At 36.3% G+C, this 19,397-nt stretch overlaps 1 protein-coding gene across 1 annotated transcript in view; it reads right to left on the bottom strand.

Moving 5' to 3' along the window:
• The window catches only part of LOC109536593 (cadherin-23), a 33,532-nt gene extending 14,385 nt beyond the window's left edge, over positions 1-19,147 (bottom strand). Inside the window, exons 1-9 of the mRNA XM_019902879.2 lie at positions 18,965-19,147; positions 4,158-4,437; positions 3,575-3,726; positions 3,351-3,516; positions 3,162-3,299; positions 2,861-3,064; positions 1,866-2,050; positions 1,611-1,808; positions 1-168 (exon numbers count right to left, since the gene is read on the bottom strand). Of these exons, the coding sequence (XP_019758438.2) occupies positions 1-168; positions 1,611-1,808; positions 1,866-2,050; positions 2,861-3,064; positions 3,162-3,299; positions 3,351-3,516; positions 3,575-3,726; positions 4,158-4,416 (1,470 nt within the window). The 5' untranslated portion in view covers positions 4,417-4,437; positions 18,965-19,147. The remainder of the gene's footprint in view (positions 169-1,610; positions 1,809-1,865; positions 2,051-2,860; positions 3,065-3,161; positions 3,300-3,350; positions 3,517-3,574; positions 3,727-4,157; positions 4,438-18,964) is intronic.
• Between the last annotated feature and the right edge of the window lie 250 nt (positions 19,148-19,397).

Genomic DNA, 19,397 nt, shown 5'->3' with positions numbered 1-19,397 from the left:
CTCTTTTGCTACGATGGTGAAGTTGATCACGTTCACTCTTTCAAAGTCCAGGATGGTGCTATTTTTCACCTTAATAGCAAAAGTTGCTTCGTTGGTGGCTCTTTTAGGGGTCAAGTCGAAGATTTCATTCCCGTTTTTAACGTACAATTGAAATGTGCCGTTTATCCCCTGAAACATTCATATTTGAACGATTGCGGTTGGGGCAACTTGGGAAAAATACATCCATATTCACATCAACATCTAAAGCGCGCAAAAATCAGAATTTAGATCCATTCAAATGAAATTATCTGTGATCAAATTCAAGTTTCGTCTGTGGAATGTAAAATTTTCGATCTGCAGTTTTCGTTTTGTTAAAAATTACGAATTTTTAAATTTGAGCTTACAGTTGGGCAAAGCCTCTGTTTTTTCATCAACATCTAAAAAGCGCGCATGAATCAAAATTTAGTTCGATTCAATGTCGAATGTTCGATGAAATTGTCAGCGTATTGAGCTTCAAGAATCTTTTATGGACTCTAAAAATTTATAGTTGTTGTTTGCTCTGGATTAGAACTTAGGAATGTTGAAAGTAGAGCCTGCAATTGGGGAAAAAATACCCATTTCTACGTCAACATCTACAAAGCGTGCAAAAATCCGAATTTAGAGCGATTCAAATAAAATTATCTGAGCACTCAGATTGAAGTTTCTTATACAGAATATGAAGCTTTCGTGCTGAAGGTTCCTTTTTGTTAGAAGTTACTAATTTTTAAAGTAGAGGTTACAGTTGGGTAAAACCTTTGTTTTCACATCAACATCTACTAGGCGTGTAAAAGTCAAAATTTAGAGCCATTGAAATGAAATTCTGTGAATGCTCAGACTGAAGCTTCAACTATGGAATATGAAACTTTTGATTCGCAATTTTGGTTTTGTTAAAAGTTACGAGTTTTTAAAGTTGAGCTTACAGTTGGGTAAAACCTCTGTTTCTCCATCAAGATCTACAAAGCGCGTATGAATCAGAATAAACTGTAAAAATTTCTAGTTGTGGTTTGCTCTCGATCAGAACTTAGGAAAGTTGAAAGTACAGTGGAGAAAGTACAAATAGAGGTTACAGTTAGGCAAAACCTTTGTATGCACATCAACATCTACAAAGCGTACAAAAATCAGAATTTAGAGCGAAGTGCTCAGATCGAAGTTTCGTCTATGGAATGTGAAACTTTCGATTTGCAGTTTTGGTTTTGTTAAAAGTTACAAATTTTTAAAGTTGAGCTTACAGTTGAGCAAAACTTCTGATTTTTTTTATCAACATTTACAAAGCGCGCCTGAATCAGAATTTAGTTCGATTTTAATGATATTGTCAGCATATAGAGCTCCAAGAATCTTTTAAGGCCTGTAAAAATTTCTAGTTGCGGTATTGTATTGTTGTTGTATTAGAAATTAGGAGTGTTTCAAGGAAAACCTGCAATTGGGGAAAGACACCCATTTTCCTTTATGTCCAATTATAATTTGAAACAAACTTGTTATTAAAACCGCAGTAAGCAAACGGTTTTGAACTATTTATAAATTCTCAATTACAGGAATTCACTGAACGTTTTTGGCATTAGTTCTTCCAATGATTTTCTTGGGCCGACGCTCACCTGGTCGTAGTCGAAAACTTCTGGCAAAGAATTTCCTGTAAACATCAAAGGAGTGTTTTTCGGGGCATTTTCCGCAATTTCGCATTCGTAAACGTTGCTTTTAAACATTGGGGTTTCATCGTTAACATCTGATATCATCACGGTCACTTCAGTTGTGGCGTAAGGTGGCGGTCGCTCTCGCCCTCCAACTTCCGTCGCCTACAATGCAAAATCCAATAAAAGCTGGAAAATAATTTTCAATTTTCCTTCTCCTACGGTTATTTGCAGAATATACGAGCTGGAACCCAGTGGCAGGGCTTCGCGGTCCAAAAGTGCAGCAGTGACCACTTTCCCGGTATCCTTTTCAATCCTGAAAATATCCCTTGCATGCTCAATATTATTTGTGGTGAGCGAGTATTGGATTCTGTTGTTTATGTCCCGATCTCCGTCTATGGCAATCACTGGAACAGAACAAGATTATTTCAGTATTTCAGTTTCAATCGTTCGTTCTTCAGTTGTTTAGTTCGCAGAAGAAGCAGGTTTCGGTGCTTAAAGAGAACTGAAGGTCTGCAAGAAACTTGAAAGTACCTGGGAAGAAAGCAAGAGAACGAGAAGGCGAGCATGATGCCTAGAAGTTGGAGGAACTAGGACATAATTGAAAGGAAAGCCTGAGGAGCATTTGGTTCCTTGGACTGTTCAGCTGGAGGTCGTCAAACGCATACAAGTGAAGAAGGAATGGACGGTGCAAGTATATAAATTGGAACAGAAGAAAGTTGAAAGGGATGAGATGACTAAATTTCCAGTGGTTGAGGAAGAACTAGAAGCAACATTGTAAAGAATGAAGGTGGATTTGGCAGTACAAGAAAAAGGAGCGAAAAATGCCAAGGAACCAAAAAGAACCATTTGAACAAAGACGAGTAGGAGTAGAAGGAAAATGGAAAAAAATTCAAGAGAAAATCAGGAAAAATCAAGACTTCAGTTAGTAATGTTGAGGAGCGTCTTGAAATGGCAAAGAGACGATAGGGAGTCCAGACAAACTTACAAAAGCCAGCAGAGCACAGTTTATTATGGAAATGGCTTGCGAAATATTTCCAGACAAAGATGAATAAGAACGAGAGCATGAATCCACACAGATGCTTGGACTGAAACATTCGTCTACAGCACTCGCTCTGGGGCGAAAAAGTCTCTACAGTACCAGTGGCTTGTAAATATTATTTCTAAAATGGGCTTTACCTAGATGTTCAAAAACTAGATATTTTCAATATACCCACCTTGTAGCACTGTGGACCCAATAGGACTGTTCTCAGCAATCCGCGAAATTGGCACCACCCGGACGAATTCCGGAGGCCGGTCCTCAACATCGAGCACCTTCACCAAAATCACTGCAGTTCCTGTATTTACTCGTCCCTCTTTGGCGCGATCGACTGCCAGAACTTTCACTTGATGCACAGTTTGCCTTTCATAGTCCAAACTTCCTAAAATCGGGTTTTTTGTTTTTTGGTCGTTAACACCAGTTAGGAGCGGCGGAAGAGTAGCTAAAATGAGCTGGACATAACCGTTAAATTTCCATACCTATAAGTTTCACAATGGCCTTGTCTCCAACGGTACTAACACTGAACAAGCTTTTGTCCACATCCGGAGCCGGCTGATAAATCACTTGTCCATAAGGGCCTTCATCCGCATCGGTGGCTTCCAGTTTAGCGATCACTCCTGAAATTTTACATGCCGGCATTTCATATGGAGTCTCAATCCCTCTAGTACCTGGGGGGGCGTCTTCGCGAATCGATAGCGAGCTGGGATGACTCCTGAATACCGGAATATTATCATTAACATCCTCGACCAGGATGAGTAAACTTTGCGTAACGTAGTTTCCCGGGCCCAAGTGGCCATCGGTTAATGTTAGAACCAGCGGATATTCGTCTTGTTCCTGCAAATGAAAGCATGCGAAGAATGGCGATTTGCATGACAAGGTGAGGATGGCCCACCTCCCTATCGAGGAGTTTATTCAAATAGACGTTGGCTTCGTTGTTCGATGTGCTGTCGATTATTATAACATCGCTATCTGCAGTTGGTTTTACGCCGAAAGTAAGTCGGTCTCCATCTGCATCGTAGGCTCTTAGTTTGTAAAGCAGAGTACCTTAACATAAATAATCTTAACAGGGCTTCAGCTATCAAGCAGGGTAGATTCAGTAATTCAATTTTCCTTTGCAAATTTGCCGATAGATTACAAAGAAAGCTGCAAATAATCGATTTCTTGTCCAATCCCCCAACAATATCCACCTCAGCACTGTTGGAAAACGCCAGAAAAGTTTGCTAATTGAAATAATGATTGCTTTAGTAGAACATCACGAGAAACTTATTTGTTTCACTTTCATTTCACCGCCAGGTTTTTTTCGTCAATTCAAATCTCGACTGTGTAAAAGCCATTGCAAATTACGGCATTTGAAGCGTTTCTGGGCCAAAAACGGTAGAACCCGGTGAACTGTTTCAATGTGGTACTCATCCACGTTGGACACACAAACCACATTTTCAACTCGCTTAATTGGACGAGCTTCTGTTCTGACTTACCAATTTGGGTTTCGTTTCCTTCCTTCAGTCGTAAAACGATTTCGGTTTGGCCATCAATCAGGAATCGCGGCGGTCTATTGCATTCCACCACACTAATTACACTAAACAACGGTATTAATATTAATATAAGGAGATTTGCTTTAGTCAACTGAAGATTTGGCATCGTTTTAAATTTCACTTTGATGGAAAACCCACTAAACGTCCTTTGGGTGTTTTTTATTTTTATTGAAGCTTCGTTGTCTGCGACTTTTAGTACCATTTCTAACGGTCACGCATTGATCTGCAAATAAAAAATGTTAATGTTTCCTGCTTGTGCTTTAATTTTAAGACGGAAAATTGGAAAGCAACGCGGTCTTTTTTGATAAATTTGATTGGAGTCGCAAAATTATACATTCCGCTTTAGAAAATTGTCCACTTCAGACTGAAAATCTTAGCAAAATCCGAGCACCTTCTGATTTTTCGGAGCCATCTGAGTGCGCGCTTGCTAAATCAGCGCAGTAGAGACTTACACAGAAAAAAATAGAAAATTGCCCACTCCAAGCCCCAATTGGTAGATACCGTAAATTTTGAGTACAGAAAGCAAAAACATTCGGCTCTACGCAAACTAAATTTTAGAAACATCCGAGCACTTACGAATTTTTCAGCCTCTCAAATGAAAATAAACACGCGAGACATTTGCACACAGAGTTTTGCGAAAAACGGGCAGGGGAGAATTTTCAAATTCTGTTTGATTGAGTGCGGTAGACTCTTCATATTTAAAAATATTTTAAATTCGAAAAGATGAAGCATTCAGCTCTATACAAGAAAAATTCTAATAAACTCACACTACTTTCTAACTTTTCAGAGCCATCTGAGTATGAGTATGAGTGTGCGAAATTAGTGTAATGGAGGGCTACAGAGAAAATTTCGAAAAATCGCCCACTTTGAGTCACAAAAAGTAGACAATTGATATTTTTGAGGCGAAAACCAAAGACAGTCAGCTCTTTCTAAACGAAATTTTGGAAAAATTCCGGTACTTTCGGATTTTTCACAGCCGCCCAAGTGTGAACTTGCAACATAAGCACGGTAAACTTTTGCATACGCACGTTTGAAAAATTCTGCACTTCCAATTTAAAGCTGTGGACTTTTCATATTATTAAGGCAAAAAGGAGAGGTACTCAGGTGTATACGAACGTAATTTGAACAAAATTTGCACACTTATTAATTTTTCAGAGCCTGCCGAGTATAAATTTGCGAAATAAACGCGTTCAAAATCTACACACTCAGGTTTAGAAAATTGCCCAATTCATACTGAAAACAGCAGCTTTTGAATATTTGCAGTAGGGAAATTGGGGAAGTATTTAACTCCATGTGAAAAATGTTTTAATAAAATTCGTGCACTTTCCGCGTTTTTAGAGCCACTAGATTTCTCTAGCAAAATAAGCGCGATAAACGTCTTCACATTCACTTGTAGAAAATTTCTCACTTCAGATAAAAAGCATAAAACTCTCAGTATTTGAAAAGCTAAAAGTCTAAGTATTCAGCTCCACCCAGACGAAATTTTAGTTAAATCCCAGGACTTTCAAATAAGAAACAAACGCGGTAGACATCTGCATCTTCATGTTTAGAAAATTGCGCTCTTTACACTAAATAGGCAAGAGTCTTCATTAGCTGAATACAAGAAACCGAAGCATTTAGCTTTAGAGGAACGAAATTTCAGTAAAATCTGAACACTTTCTGATTTTTCACGGCTGCCTAAGTAAAAACTTGCAAAATAAGAACGAAATACATTTAGGCACCCACGTTTAAAAAATAATCCACTTCAAACTAAAAGCGCTAGAATTTTAATAATTTTGAGGCGAAAAGTAGAAGATTTGTGCCCCACAAGAACAAAATTTGAGCAATATTGGAGCACTTTCCGATTGTTGAGAGCCGCCCGGGTATGAACAAAATATGCCTAGTAGAGACCAACACATTCAGGTTTATAAAATCGCTCACTTATTAAAAAACAGATTAAAAGCAGCACACTCTTTATATTTTAAATGCTGAAAGCACGAGCATTCACCTTCATCCTGCCGGAATTCGAGTAAAATCTGAGTTCTTTCTAATTTTTCAGAGCAGCTCGAGTTCGATTTTGCAAAATAAGAGCTTAGGCCTCTGCATCTTTATGCTTAGAAAATTGCCTACTTTATGCAGAATGCAGTAGAATCTGGATATTTTAAATGAAAAAATGAGAAAGATTTGGCGTTGGAGAAATGAAATTTTAGTGAAATTCGAACACTTTTGGATTTTGCCGAGCTGCTTAAGGAAGAATTTGAAAAATAAGAGCGAATATGTTTACGCCCTCACGATTAACAAATTTCCCACTTCAGACTAAAAGCGCTAGAATTTCAAGTTTAAAGCCGAAAAGCAAATCAATTGTGCTCTATGGGAACATAATTTGAGCAATATTTGAAAACTTTCCGATTTTTGATAGTCTCCTGATACGTACGATAGACATTTGCACACTCACGCTTAAAAAAATTCTCCACTTGAGATTTAAAGCGCTAGAATTTTCACATTTTAAGCACGAGGAGCAGATGGATCTAGCTACACACAGACAAAATTTAAACAAAATCTGAGCACTTCATTATTTTCTGAGACTACCGAGGATAAACTTGCAAAATCAGCGTTCAGACATCTGCATCTGCACGTATAGAAAATTGCCCACTTTATACTAAATGCAGTAGAGTCTGGATATGCAACTATGAACTTGCAAAATAAGCACATAAAGACATTTTGACTCTCACGTTTAGAAAATTGAAAAATGTTTGAAAAGTGGTAAATTCTTGATATTTTACAGACTGAAAGTACAAGCATTTAGCGCCATCCGGACAAAATTCAAGTAAAATCCCGAAGTTTTCTGATTTTTCATGATGACCACGAATTGTCAAGCTCTATAGAACTTACTACTATCAATTCTATTTTTCTAGTATTTTTATCTATCTGTTTGTATTCTATAGCTGCTTTCGTTATTGAGATTTTCAAAATTTTGCAGCTTTTCATGCTGCAATGTCATCTACATATCGGATATTAATTTTTTATCCGTATAAACATACACAAACAGCCAGATTCCATCTCATCCAGATTTTCCCTGAAGATCCATTTATAAAAAATTTAAATAGCTAAATAGTGCGAGAATACACTTGTTCCAGCTAGTTTTTCCGTTACGAGCTGCGAAGTGTAACCAGTGGAACCGTTCTAATACGGACATTGACCAGAATACTGACCATGGAGATCAAAAATTTAAATAATATCTTCTTTATGTCGTTGCAATACTCCAGTAACCGTTAACGCACAGCACAGTTTCTTAACTGGACTCTAAGTTAATTAATCCAATTATTAGTTGACTATTTTTTATTAGCGTCAATTAAAACTTCTTATGTGGAACAATAACAATTCGAAAAATAGATCTAGAGAAAAATTACAAGGGCAACTTACGCATTTTATTAGTGGTTAGTTTCTAGATGGTGCTCGTCAAAACTTTAAACTGATGCCAGTAGAAATGCATTAAATTGGCCCTCAAAAAGTGTAATTTGGGGTAAAGTAATTTGGGGTAAAGACAATATATCAAGCAAAACTCCGCATTTTAATAGAAATGTAGCAAGAGAGTCAAGGGTGAGATCGTGGCAAAATCCAGTGTTTCTCCGTCGCTTCAACGCAGCAGGCAAAGGGAAGCAGTCACAAATCATGGCCCGGTTTGAATCTGGAATTGCCATTTAAGCAGACTTTCCAGCCTCAAAAGTTACAATTTTCATGCAAAACAAGTGGGAACTAAACGGAAAAATCTTGTCAAACTCAGCAAAGAAGCATTCATAAATTCTGGCTTGTCCTGAATGTGAGTCTGGCATTTCTGGCTTTCATCCCAAAATTTCATGAAAATTGAATAAAACAATTGATTCGATTGGTAGCATTTAATTTAGAATAAAAAGTCTAATGCGCCCCATCGTCGCGATTTGTTTAACTTTGGGTGTTTTCAAATCTGAAAATTGTCTTTGAAAATATTGCCGTGCGAATACGCACTTTGTACAAACAGTCGACAATAATCAAACTGAAATCTAAAGAACTGAATCTGAAAAACTAAAGGGCTATCGAGCAAACGATTGTAAGTTGGTCCTGTAAATATAATATATCCCATGAGTTTTTTTCATAAATTGTGATATTCAGTTGATTACAGGCAATGGACGAAATCAGTCGCCAGTCCTTCGTGTCCTGTAAATCGCGCCCTTAGATGGGAAATGTGGAATCAGTGTGGCCCTTAAGGGAACTGCGGTAGTTTATACAACTTGTTAACTGCAGGATTAAAGTTTTTTTCATTGGGAGTGGATTTTCATTGTGTGTAGTATGAAGGCGTAGTGTTAACTTCTTGAAGGTTAAGGGGTGGAAAATGGAGGATAGGGCGCCAGCTTGCAGAAGGTTAGTAAGAACAATTTCTAATCCATAAATCTTTCAGCTTGAACTGAGTTCAGCTTTCCGAAAAGCAAGTGAAGTTGAAAGATTTTCACATTTTCATTCTTTGCATTTCCGATTTCCAATTTTTCTGGCTTTGAACAGATTTCCTGCTGTACGAAACAGATTGTTTTTTTCTTTCCAGGTGGCACGAAGCAGCTTTCGGTAAATTTGGCATTACTTTGCCCCTGGTTGCCATGCAAATGTAGAGCTTTTAGTCCCATATTGTTGTATTTTGTTATATTGTTGCATTTAATATTTATTCGACGCGGAACGACGAGGGATTTTCTGGGTTCTGGAGCGGGTTTGCAAATTTTGTTCTTGCAAAACTCAGATTTTATAAGTTAACTCGAGGCTTTCAATGACAGACTGTTTTCATATGAACTTGTACAGTCTAAATGTACAATCAGTGTAATTTTTCTGTGAACTTCAGTTTCACAAGATCAATTATTGGCGTTTTTATGCTGAGAATTTCGCCCTAAATTGAACAGTTCATGCACTCCCAGTGCTTAGAATTGCAAATTATATGTTTTTTCGTGTGTAAAACAGTGGACAGTTTTCATATGCACATTAGGAGTGTTCTACTGCGAACACAACTTTAATTATTTTCCCAGCAAAGCCAGTATTGTTTTCTGTGTAAATTTCAACTTTAGCTGTCTTGACAGCTAATAATACCCCAGAATCCAGACTGAAGAGCCTAAGGGTAAGTGATTCTTATTTATAACTTTATAATGCTCTAGCAGCTAGCGCCTGAAGAGGCTGCAAGGGTCCAGACCAAGATTATAACCAGGCTTGGAGCCGTTCTTCTAAATTTAAGCCATTAAATGGCGGGATTTTAGAGAATTCCACAGTCTGGATCCGGACGGTAATTTAACGTGTAGAAGTAGATGGCAACCCGGGTTGTAGTTTTTCTTTGATAGCATTTTTTGAAAGTTCCATATAACGGTTTCTAGAAAATTAGTAACAAACTCTTTTGCGTAAAAGCATTTACCCGATTTTCCGAGCTTCGATCAACAACCGATTTTCCTTTTGAATGAAAAAATGACAAAACTAAACAACTTTATGAAAAACGACCTGAATTTACAGTTGAACTAATAGCAACTTGGCCCTCTTATGTCCTCTCTTTACTTTCAAAGCGGAAATTGACAATATTTAGCGAAAAACTGCCCGCCGACTAAAACTTGTCGTTTTCTCGCCTTATTCACGTTGCTTTACATAATCTTTGAATGCTGAGAGAAATCCGTCCAACAGGAAATCGTAAAAATAACCAAGTTAAAGTAATGCAATTAAAACACGACTTGAATGTTTCTGCGAATGGCTTGGGAACCTTAATACTATTAGATAAGTATTTCGTCACCTGATGCTTCACTTTAACGGTTAGGATGTTTTCATACTGCGAACAAACTGTGGATTAGGATAAGTGGAAAAATCGGCAGGAAATGAACATAAATGTAAATGAAAATCTTGAAAAAAAAATGATTTTCGAAATGATCAGCCTGGCAAGCTGTTTTGTGAAAGAAACCATTTGATCTGTTTTAAGCCTTCCCTGTCCTGCTTTCAGCTTTGGAAACTTTAATACAATGAAAATCATTGTGTGCTTTTGTCCTATTATTACCTGCAAGCGCTAAGATTTCCCTCAACAAATTTCCATATCAAAGTTTAAATTGAAAGAATGCAATAAGATGAAAGACGTGGAATTACTATAATTCAATTTCTTCCACGTTCTGCTCCATTACCAGCAGTGAAACTACTTGAACGGTCATTGTGAGAGAAAAAACACGACCACATGCATCTTAAGAGTATACGAATGATGGCAGTTGTTAACTGACATAACGTATCATTTCTTCAGCTTGATATTTAGATGTGTTCTACTTACGATAATGTTTATAAAACCGCAACAGATGTCAAGAACAAAAGTTGAATAATGAGGATAATAATCTACATTAAAGTGAGTAATAATGACAACGTTTTATTTATTGTTATCGGATCCAAGTATGATTTTAAAGCTAGTGTATGAGAGACAAAGAAACGTACATTCGATTCCATATTTTCCTCTATTTCTACTTTTTAAGTTGAAGCGACTGTTTGTGCTTCAAGACGTTCTGACAAGATTTATTTAAAAAATTGGCACTCAACACTGAAACCAGGCAAGAACCTGCTTTTGATTTTGTTGGAAAAGAAAAACCTCACTTTATTTCACAGATAATCTTGCATTCGAATCGGTGTTTTCCTCAATTTTTGTCATTTTCTTGAATACAACTTTGTCTTGCGATCGAGACTCTCCGACAAATAATTTTCAATCAATTTTTACCCCAAATTCAAGCTAGATACGGACTTGCTCTTGCCTTTCTGAAAAGCGGAAACGTCACTCTATTTGATGAAGAAACTTGCACTGAAATCGGTGGCTTCCTCAATTTTTTCCTGTTAATTGAATACAACTTTGTCCTTTTGAGACTCGTCGACAAATAAGTTTCAAAACATTTTTACCTCCAATTCAAGCTAGCTACGGTGCTCACCTTGCCTTTCTGAAAAGCGGAAACCTCACTCTATTTGATGAAGAAACTTGCACTGAAATCGGTGGCTTCCTCAATTTTGGCCTGTCAATTGAATACAACTTTGTCCTTTTGAGAATCGTCGACAAATAATTTTCAAAACATTTTTACCTCCAATTCAAGCTAGCTACGGTGCTCACCTTGCCTTTCTGAAAAGCGGAAACCTCACTCTATTTGATGAAGAAACTTGCACTGAAATCGGTGATTTCCTCAAATTTTGCAATTTAATTGAACACAAGTTTGTCTTCTGTTCGAGACGTTTTGACAATACATTTTCAAAAAATGTTCGCTCAAAATCGAAGTTAGATACGGAGCTGCTCTTCACTTCCTTAAAAAGGGAATTCCTCATCCTATTTCATGAAGAGACTGGCAATCAAATCGGTGGTTTGCTCAATTTTTGCCTGTTAATTGAGCACAACTTTGTCCTTTTTTCGAGACTCTCCGCAAATAATTTTCAAAAAACGTTTTCCTCAAATTCATGCTGGATGCGGATCTGCTCTTGCCTTTCTGAAAAGCGAAAACTTCACTCTATTTGATGAAGAAACTTGCATTCAAATCGGTGATTTCCTCAATTTTTGCCATTTAATTGAACACAAGTTTGTCTTCTGTTCGAGACTTTTTGATAAGTAATTTTCAAAAAATGCTCACTCAAAAGCGAAGTTAGGTACGGACCTGCTCTTGACTTCCTTAAAAAGAGAAAACCTCGCTCTATTTCATGACGGGACTGGCGCTCAAATCGGTGGTTTCCTCAATTTTTGCCTGTTAATTTAAAACAACTTCGTCTTTCTTTCGAGACTTACCGACAAATTAGTTTCAAGAAATGTTTATGCCAAATTCATGCTGGATACGGAAGTGTTCTTGCCTTTCTGAAAAGCGAAAACTTCACTCTATTTGATGAAGAAACTTGCACTCAAATCGGTGGTTTCCTCAATTTTTGCCTGTTAATTGAATACAACTTTTGAGACTCGTCGACAAATAATTTAAAAAAATGTTTACCCAAATTCAAGCTAGATACGGACTATTTTTTGCTTCGTCTGCGAAGATTTTTCCTCCCACCCACACAAATACTTTGAATCCATTTAAGCATCTACCGGGTTAATAAATTATCGATCTACAAGTTTCAATTGAATGAAGAAAGTTTTAATTAGTTTTGAGCGGGATTATTGTTTCCACCCAGTTATTGCGGCTGATATAGAAACAATGCTGAATTCCTTTCCAATTTTTAAGCAGAATGGGCCCACAAGAATTCAATCATGTCCCAGTTCTCATTGGTTTTCTATTGTTCAGATGGATGGAAAAATTCCTGCTTACACTTTCCACCGATAATCATTTACCGTAAAATCTAATATAATCGATCGGTGCGTTGAAACCGCAACTTGCAACTCGACTTACATATAATTATTAAAAAACAAACAAGGTGAGTGTTTCTCCAAAACAGACAGAAAAATTGGTTAATTCCTGTAGTAGAATAGATAAATTCATGCAATTTTTGCCTGTTTCAAGCACACGTTCTCACTCTCAGTATGATCTGAATTTGTACTTTGTATATTTATTTTTAGGAAAGAAAGGCACATTTGTTAATCACATCCGGAAAACGTCCGAGAAATATTCGAAGCAATTGAAATAAAAACCACTTTCCAAAACTAAACTTTAAAAAAGGTTCTTAAGAGAAATTAAGCCAATTCCATATCACCTTGTCGACTAACAGAAATCCGCAAAAAACCAATCATCCACAGTTAGAAATCGAACTTCTGTTCCGGCTGATTTATCATAAACGTTCTGAGCTCGATTGGTTGTTATCTACTTTTGAGAAATTGCTGCAATATGCAATATTAATAAACATTGCCAATAATAAATTTATGCGCCGTGTTAATTCACACCGGCGTATCTGCAATTATTTGAAGCACGCACTTTCCGCAATTAGCCACATTCCAGCGTGAGAATGCTTTCGTTTAATCTGCAGGAGATTTCGGATAACAACATCAGTTATTTGGTTTTTTACTTAACTTCAAACTAAAAATGTAAAATACATTTTTTGGTAAACCTTTAAACTTTAAATCACTTTTTTAAATGCCTTGATTGGAATAGAACAACTGTACTAATCGTTATTTGTATATGTAATAATATCCAAAAATCAAGCTATATTTCACACGGATCAAGCGAATAATTTGGTCTTGTATCTTCATCTAATTGAACGTTGGAAGAAGATATTAATCCATATCATCAAGAGATGCAAAGCAAATAAACAGTAAAAGCTTTTAACAGATTTTTCAATTTGTTGTCGTTTCCTTGCCCAATGTTTTTCTTAAGTTTCTCAGAATTAATTAAAATCCAAACCTCTTTTTCAAGATTTTGACTAAATTTTTCATCTTCTGTTCAAAATTTCCAAAGCCCCTCACAACAATTTTAGTCCCGCCCGCTATACCAATCAATGGTCACTTGTAGTACTTGATTAATGAATTAAAAATTAATCGCTTTAAAAGCTAAAGCAATCAAACAATTTTAAGCTTTTTTTCTGAACGGTATAAAGGCAAGAACTATTTCCTAAGATTCTCAAGATCGCAAAAAAAACTTTCTATTGGTTATTGACAATCAACAACCGATTGAGGAACGGCACGCAAAAAGTTTTCTGGTCACTTTTTACGATTTCAACGTCGTTTTATTGCAGTTTTTTTCAATTTTTTCCCTCGCAATCAAGAAACATTGAATATTGCTAAACTGGTAGTTCCCAGAACTAATTTTAAAATCCATAAATGATCGCTTAACATTTTTTTGCAAATCTGCATTATGTTATATGCACACTTTTATAGGGGATTTTATTTATCTACGTAATTATTAGCGCTACAAAAAAGTTATATACCAATCACGTGCTTTTTTGAGTAAAACTTGATTTGGTGGAAGGCAGATTTCACATTTTTGGGTCGTTTAAAAAATATGGGGGAAAATCAACCAAGTTTAACGATGTCAAATCAATTGAAAAGCCATTTTTGAAAATTGTGCCTAAAATCGCCCATATGCCCACTGGAATAATTTTTCCGCCAGATTTAAAACGCAGTTTTCGCTATACAACTGGTTAAAAACAGCTGTCCATGCTCAAAGGTTTCAGAGATATTGTGCATTATCCAGAGGCTTGCACCTTTTAAATATCCGCGCATCAAAGATGTTAAAGCCCTGTTTTGGAAAATTTTCCAAAAATCAGTTAAAAATCTTGCATTTATTAAACTTTCCACTCACATAGAGCGAAGTGCACTTTATCTGATGCTGCGAGAGGCAACTCTGCAGTTCTAACAGGTTTTGACCAATGCATTTTTCTTCAAAGGCCTGCAGATCTGGCAAAGTGTTGAAGTGCCATTTTTCAAAAGTGTGCATAAAATTGCCCATGAATGTCATTGGAATAATTTTTCGGCCAGACTTAAAGCGAAGTTTTCTCTATACAACTGGTGAAAAACAGGTGTCCATCCTCAAAGGTTTCAGAGATATTGTGTATTGTCCAGATGCTTGCACCTTTTAAATATCTGCGCATCAAAGATGTTAAAGGCCTGTTTTGGAAAATTTACCAAAAATCAGTTAAAAACCTTGTATTTATCAAACTTTCCACTCACATAGAGCGAAGTGTAGTTTATCTGATGCTGTAAGAGGCAAATTTGTAGCTCTACGCATTTTTGAGCAATGAATTTTGCTTCAAGGACCTGCAGATCTGGAAAAATATTGAAGTGCCATTTTTCTAAAGTGTGTCGAAAATCGCCCATGAATGCCACTAGAATATTTTTTCCGTCAGACTTAAACCGAAGTTTTCTATATATAATTGGTGAAAAGCAGCTGTCCATCCTCAAAGGTTTTAGAGATTTTGTCAATGGTCCAGAGGCTTGCACCTTCTAAATATCTGCGCATCAAAGATGTTAAGGGCCTGTTTTGGAAAATTTTCCAAAAATCAGTCCGAACTCTCGCATTTATCAACCTTTGCACAGACATAGAGCGACGTGTCGTCTATCTTATGCTGTAAGAGGAAACTTTGTAGCTCTAAGCGTTTTTGAACAATGAATTTTTATTCAAAGGCCTGCAGATCTACAAAAAGTGGCATTTTTTCAAAAATTTGCATTTGCCCTGTTTTGGAAAATTTACCAAAAATCAGCCAAAAACTCTACACGTATGAAACTTGCGACTCTAATAGAACCCAGTTTGCCTCATTTGATGTTCTAAGAGGCAACTTTACAGCCGCAACGGTTTTTGAGTAGCTGCTTTTTTTTAAAGCATGATTCTGCACACTCTTTCATGTCGAAAATGGCATGGAAGAGTTTCTAAATTTTAGTGTCTGTATCTCGCCCTAGCTTTAGGACACCCGGTATAATTTGTCAATCAGTACTAGATTATCTATCCATCTATCTGTTCCATGAAACGGTTTAAAATGCAGTTAACAGTTGCCCTCAATTTCGATTAAAATTGTCTCAACTATTGGTGAAACCTAGTAATTTGTGTAGTCGATTTGATGCATTGGAATGGGTGTATGTATATATATAAATTATTTTAATTCCGACACCATCGAGATAAAACTGAAAAATTGTTTAGTGTTGATTATTTATTGGGTCTTTTTTTAGAAACGCGCACTTGCCCAATCAAGTTTGTTGCATATAAAATCTAATACTTAATTGGCTTTCTCCTGTCATCTGCAGCATAAAACAAGTTAATAAAATTGAACGGACTGGATACTGCAAATATAAATAGATCGTTACAGAAATCGGCAAAAAGTACCGCATTTTTTCTCCAAATACTCAAATCAGTTTAGCCGCAGTTTAGTGGTTTCCTACTGAATTATGCATTCGAATCGGAAACACCGAATTTCTAATACAAATTACAAATTGGCTGTTATGAAAATGACTTTCAACGATTCACTATGCGGTTTTCTTCATTATCCCGGACGATTTCACGGTGCACATTCGTTCTGCTTGCCTTAAAAAATTTAACAAGTTCGCTATTTTACAGCAAGTGCACGTAAAACATCACATTAAATCACGTCTTGGCGGAGGCAGATGCAATTTGAAATTTGGTCTACCAAACTTTTACTCACGTTTGAGAAATTTCTCAGATACCTCTTGGTGCAGATCTTATGTATATTAAATTTCATCCAGGCAAAAACAATATTTTTAATGTTTTAATAATAAGTAATCCGAAACATAACGCAATAGATTTGTCTGACCGCGATTCTGCATTGGTTTGACTCTTGAAACATGAAGATTTTGGTAATTATTTTTACCAAAAACAAACAAAACCCGTATTTGCTATATTCCACGGTAATTAAATATTGGTGTAAGCAGTAGCCGGGACTGAAACAGTGACTGCACATGAGGTCAATGGCAAACTATAGGGGTGTTCTACAGTCTACCGGAAGCATAGTAAACCTGATGGCAGGAAATGATATCAACTCATTTTCAGACATCCAAGGTATTTAAAAAGTGAATTTCTGAAAGGGATTCAATAAAATCTTCCTATGAGCAGGATTATTTAACTAATTTAGAGTCAAGCCAAATGTTGAACTGCTTATTCCCCGACCCAGAAATCTATTGCCTTCGCTTGTGGGGCCAAATAACTCTTTTTCGAAAACCTTGACCTCCGCAAATCCAAAAAAACACGAAAATTAACACATAATCCTGCTAATGATTAAAATTAATTTTATTCATTCTCTGTGTAATTGAGCGCTCGCAAATAAACGGCTGAACAAAATCAAAGTTACCCGGGCAAATTGGCCCTGACTTTGGCACTGTATAACTTCTGGTTGCTGCAAGCGATTTTGTTTCGGTTTGAAGATTTATCTAAACCAGTTGTTTTTCTCTCGGTGGGTGCTTTTGCAAAAGTCCACTTCGTCAAGCAAAGTTTGAGAAATTGAAACAATCTCTGAATGATTGCCATCTTCTCAGTTGAAAAAACTCCGTTTTTTTAAATTTTAACACCAAAAGCAAAAATATAAGCTTAATATTTCAAAACGTTTGAATTTTTCGCCCGTCTCGTTTAGTTACAGGGTAGTCCAAAAAATAATCGGTTTTTCCTTTCGGCGCTAAAACTTGGGGCTTTCGAACCGATTTTTGAAATTTCCGTCTCATCTTGACGCGAAAACTTCATAGTCGAGTTAAGGCAAAAATTCCATATACAGGGGGGCATGATTGAACTGATTCTTTAAAAATTACCTTTATAAAAAACAGGGCAGTTTTGATCTGGGCAATTTGTAATGCAACCTTGTATATTGACTTCTGGTTTTCAGTCGTTTATGGAGTTTCCTCTTCCATCTTGGATCCAGAAAACGTTTTAACAGTACAAGACCACAAAGTTGATTTTTTGATCACCCTGTAAAGAAAAACAACCGACGAAAAATTTCAAAACTGCTTTGAAATATCCGCTCCATCCTTATGCTTTTGGTGTGGAAATGAAAAAATCGATAGTTTGTTCCAGTGGGGGGATGCCAAACTTTCAGGAATTTTGCATTGTTTTGTTCTCCACCCTGTAGAAATTGTACCTGAGGCGCTAAATTTGTCCAAAAACCTACACCGAAAGACAAGAACTGGACTGGATAACGCTTTAAACCGCAATAAAATCGCTCGTAGGAATCAAAAGTTATCGAGTTCCAAAGTTAGGACGAATCTGGCGGCACAACCTTTATTTTTTGGTTTTGATTTTAATAGAGAAAACGGGTGAAGAAATTTAGAAAGTTTTTAGATCAGAGAAATTTAGAAGGAGTTTCGTGAGCGGGCGCAGATGAAACGAAGATTAGTGAAGAAATAACTAATAATTTACGCATCCGAAGGACAATAATTTTCCAAAAAAGTGTCAAACCTCGGCTGCTTGATTTTGAAAGAAAAACGAAAATTATCCGAAGAAAAGGGCTCCACATTCGAAAAAATATAAAAAAATGTCTTCAAAGATAATTAGACGTTGAATAAATTATGGCAAATTTTTAAAAATGAGTGAAGAAATGATTGACGCCCAGACCGAAAAACCATTTCCGAAGAAATAGTTAGACATTGAGCAACAACTGGTCTGAATCTGAGGAAAAAATTCGAAAATGAGTGAAGAAGAAATAATTGACGCATAGAAAGAGAATCATTTTCGAAGAAAGGGCTGAAAGGGAAAGAAACCTCATACTTCGGGTGCGCTCAATTTTGGAAGAAAAAATCACATGAAAAACTTCTATTTTGGATATCAGGTGGACATAATCTTTGAAATGAAAACTTTCACATTTACTTTAATTTTACAGTTTAATTACTGGAAAGAAAAAATAATTGAGAAGTTTTTAGAAATCTATAAATTTTTCTTAGTTTGAGAAGAAAAAGTACAATTTTCTCAAATTAACATTTCTTACAATTGAATGGAAAATAATCATCAGTTATTTATTTAATTAAGTCTCATTTTTAGGCAAGTAAACATTCAACAAACAACAACAAGAAAAATATGGATTTTTAATACATAAAGTTAATAAATCTTGAGATTTTTCAACGGTCAAGTTTTAGCGGACGAGAAACCGTTTTAAGAGCAAATACGAAAAGGATTATTAGTATAGTTAGGACTCGAATGAGCGAGGAGAATCATTTTGATCACCTTATAATTACTAGTCCAAACTTATGGACTTTTTATTGAAAATGTTGAACTTTGGTGTTTATTTAATAAGACTTTTCCCCAAATCAACGTTAAAATAGAAAAGCGCAGCAAATAATGTTAAATTTCCTTGACACCAAAACGTGCGTCTTCCATTAATAATTAGCTTACTCTATAATGGTTTGCTGTGAATATTTTTTGACTTACCAGAAAACCGATCCAAAAAATCACTTCACTTTGAACACATAAACAGAAACGTAATTGAAGAACCGCAAGAAAAAGTTGACCGGAAGAGCGGCAATTTCTGGTAGTCGGTCGACTGTCCATCAAATGTTGGGTACCGCGAATGCGAGTTAGTTAATCAGCGAAGTGTAGCGTTTCCATGTTGGATAGTTGTCATGGTAGAAGAGAAACAATAAGGAAGGAGCTGGTAATAGCACGAATAAGGCCATAGAGGCAGACATTGGGAAGCTTTGACGAGAACAAAGTAAGCGCCATTGGAAAACCATAAATTTAAACATAATTTTGATTTAAAAAATGATAATTTGAAGTAACTCGGTAAAGTTTATTTTATTGATTAACAAAACACTTTGAATGGGATCTTCCGGGCAAAATTATTCACTTACGTTTCACAATGTAG

Source organism: Dendroctonus ponderosae, unplaced genomic scaffold, assembly GCF_020466585.1.
Source record: "Dendroctonus ponderosae isolate FM_Combo_2020 unplaced genomic scaffold, Dpon_F_20191213v2 Dpon_F_20191213_1, whole genome shotgun sequence".
NCBI lineage: Eukaryota > Metazoa > Arthropoda > Insecta > Coleoptera > Curculionidae > Dendroctonus > Dendroctonus ponderosae.
Note: the sequence above shows the minus strand (reverse complement) of the source record. Positions and strands in the feature narration are given on the sequence as shown.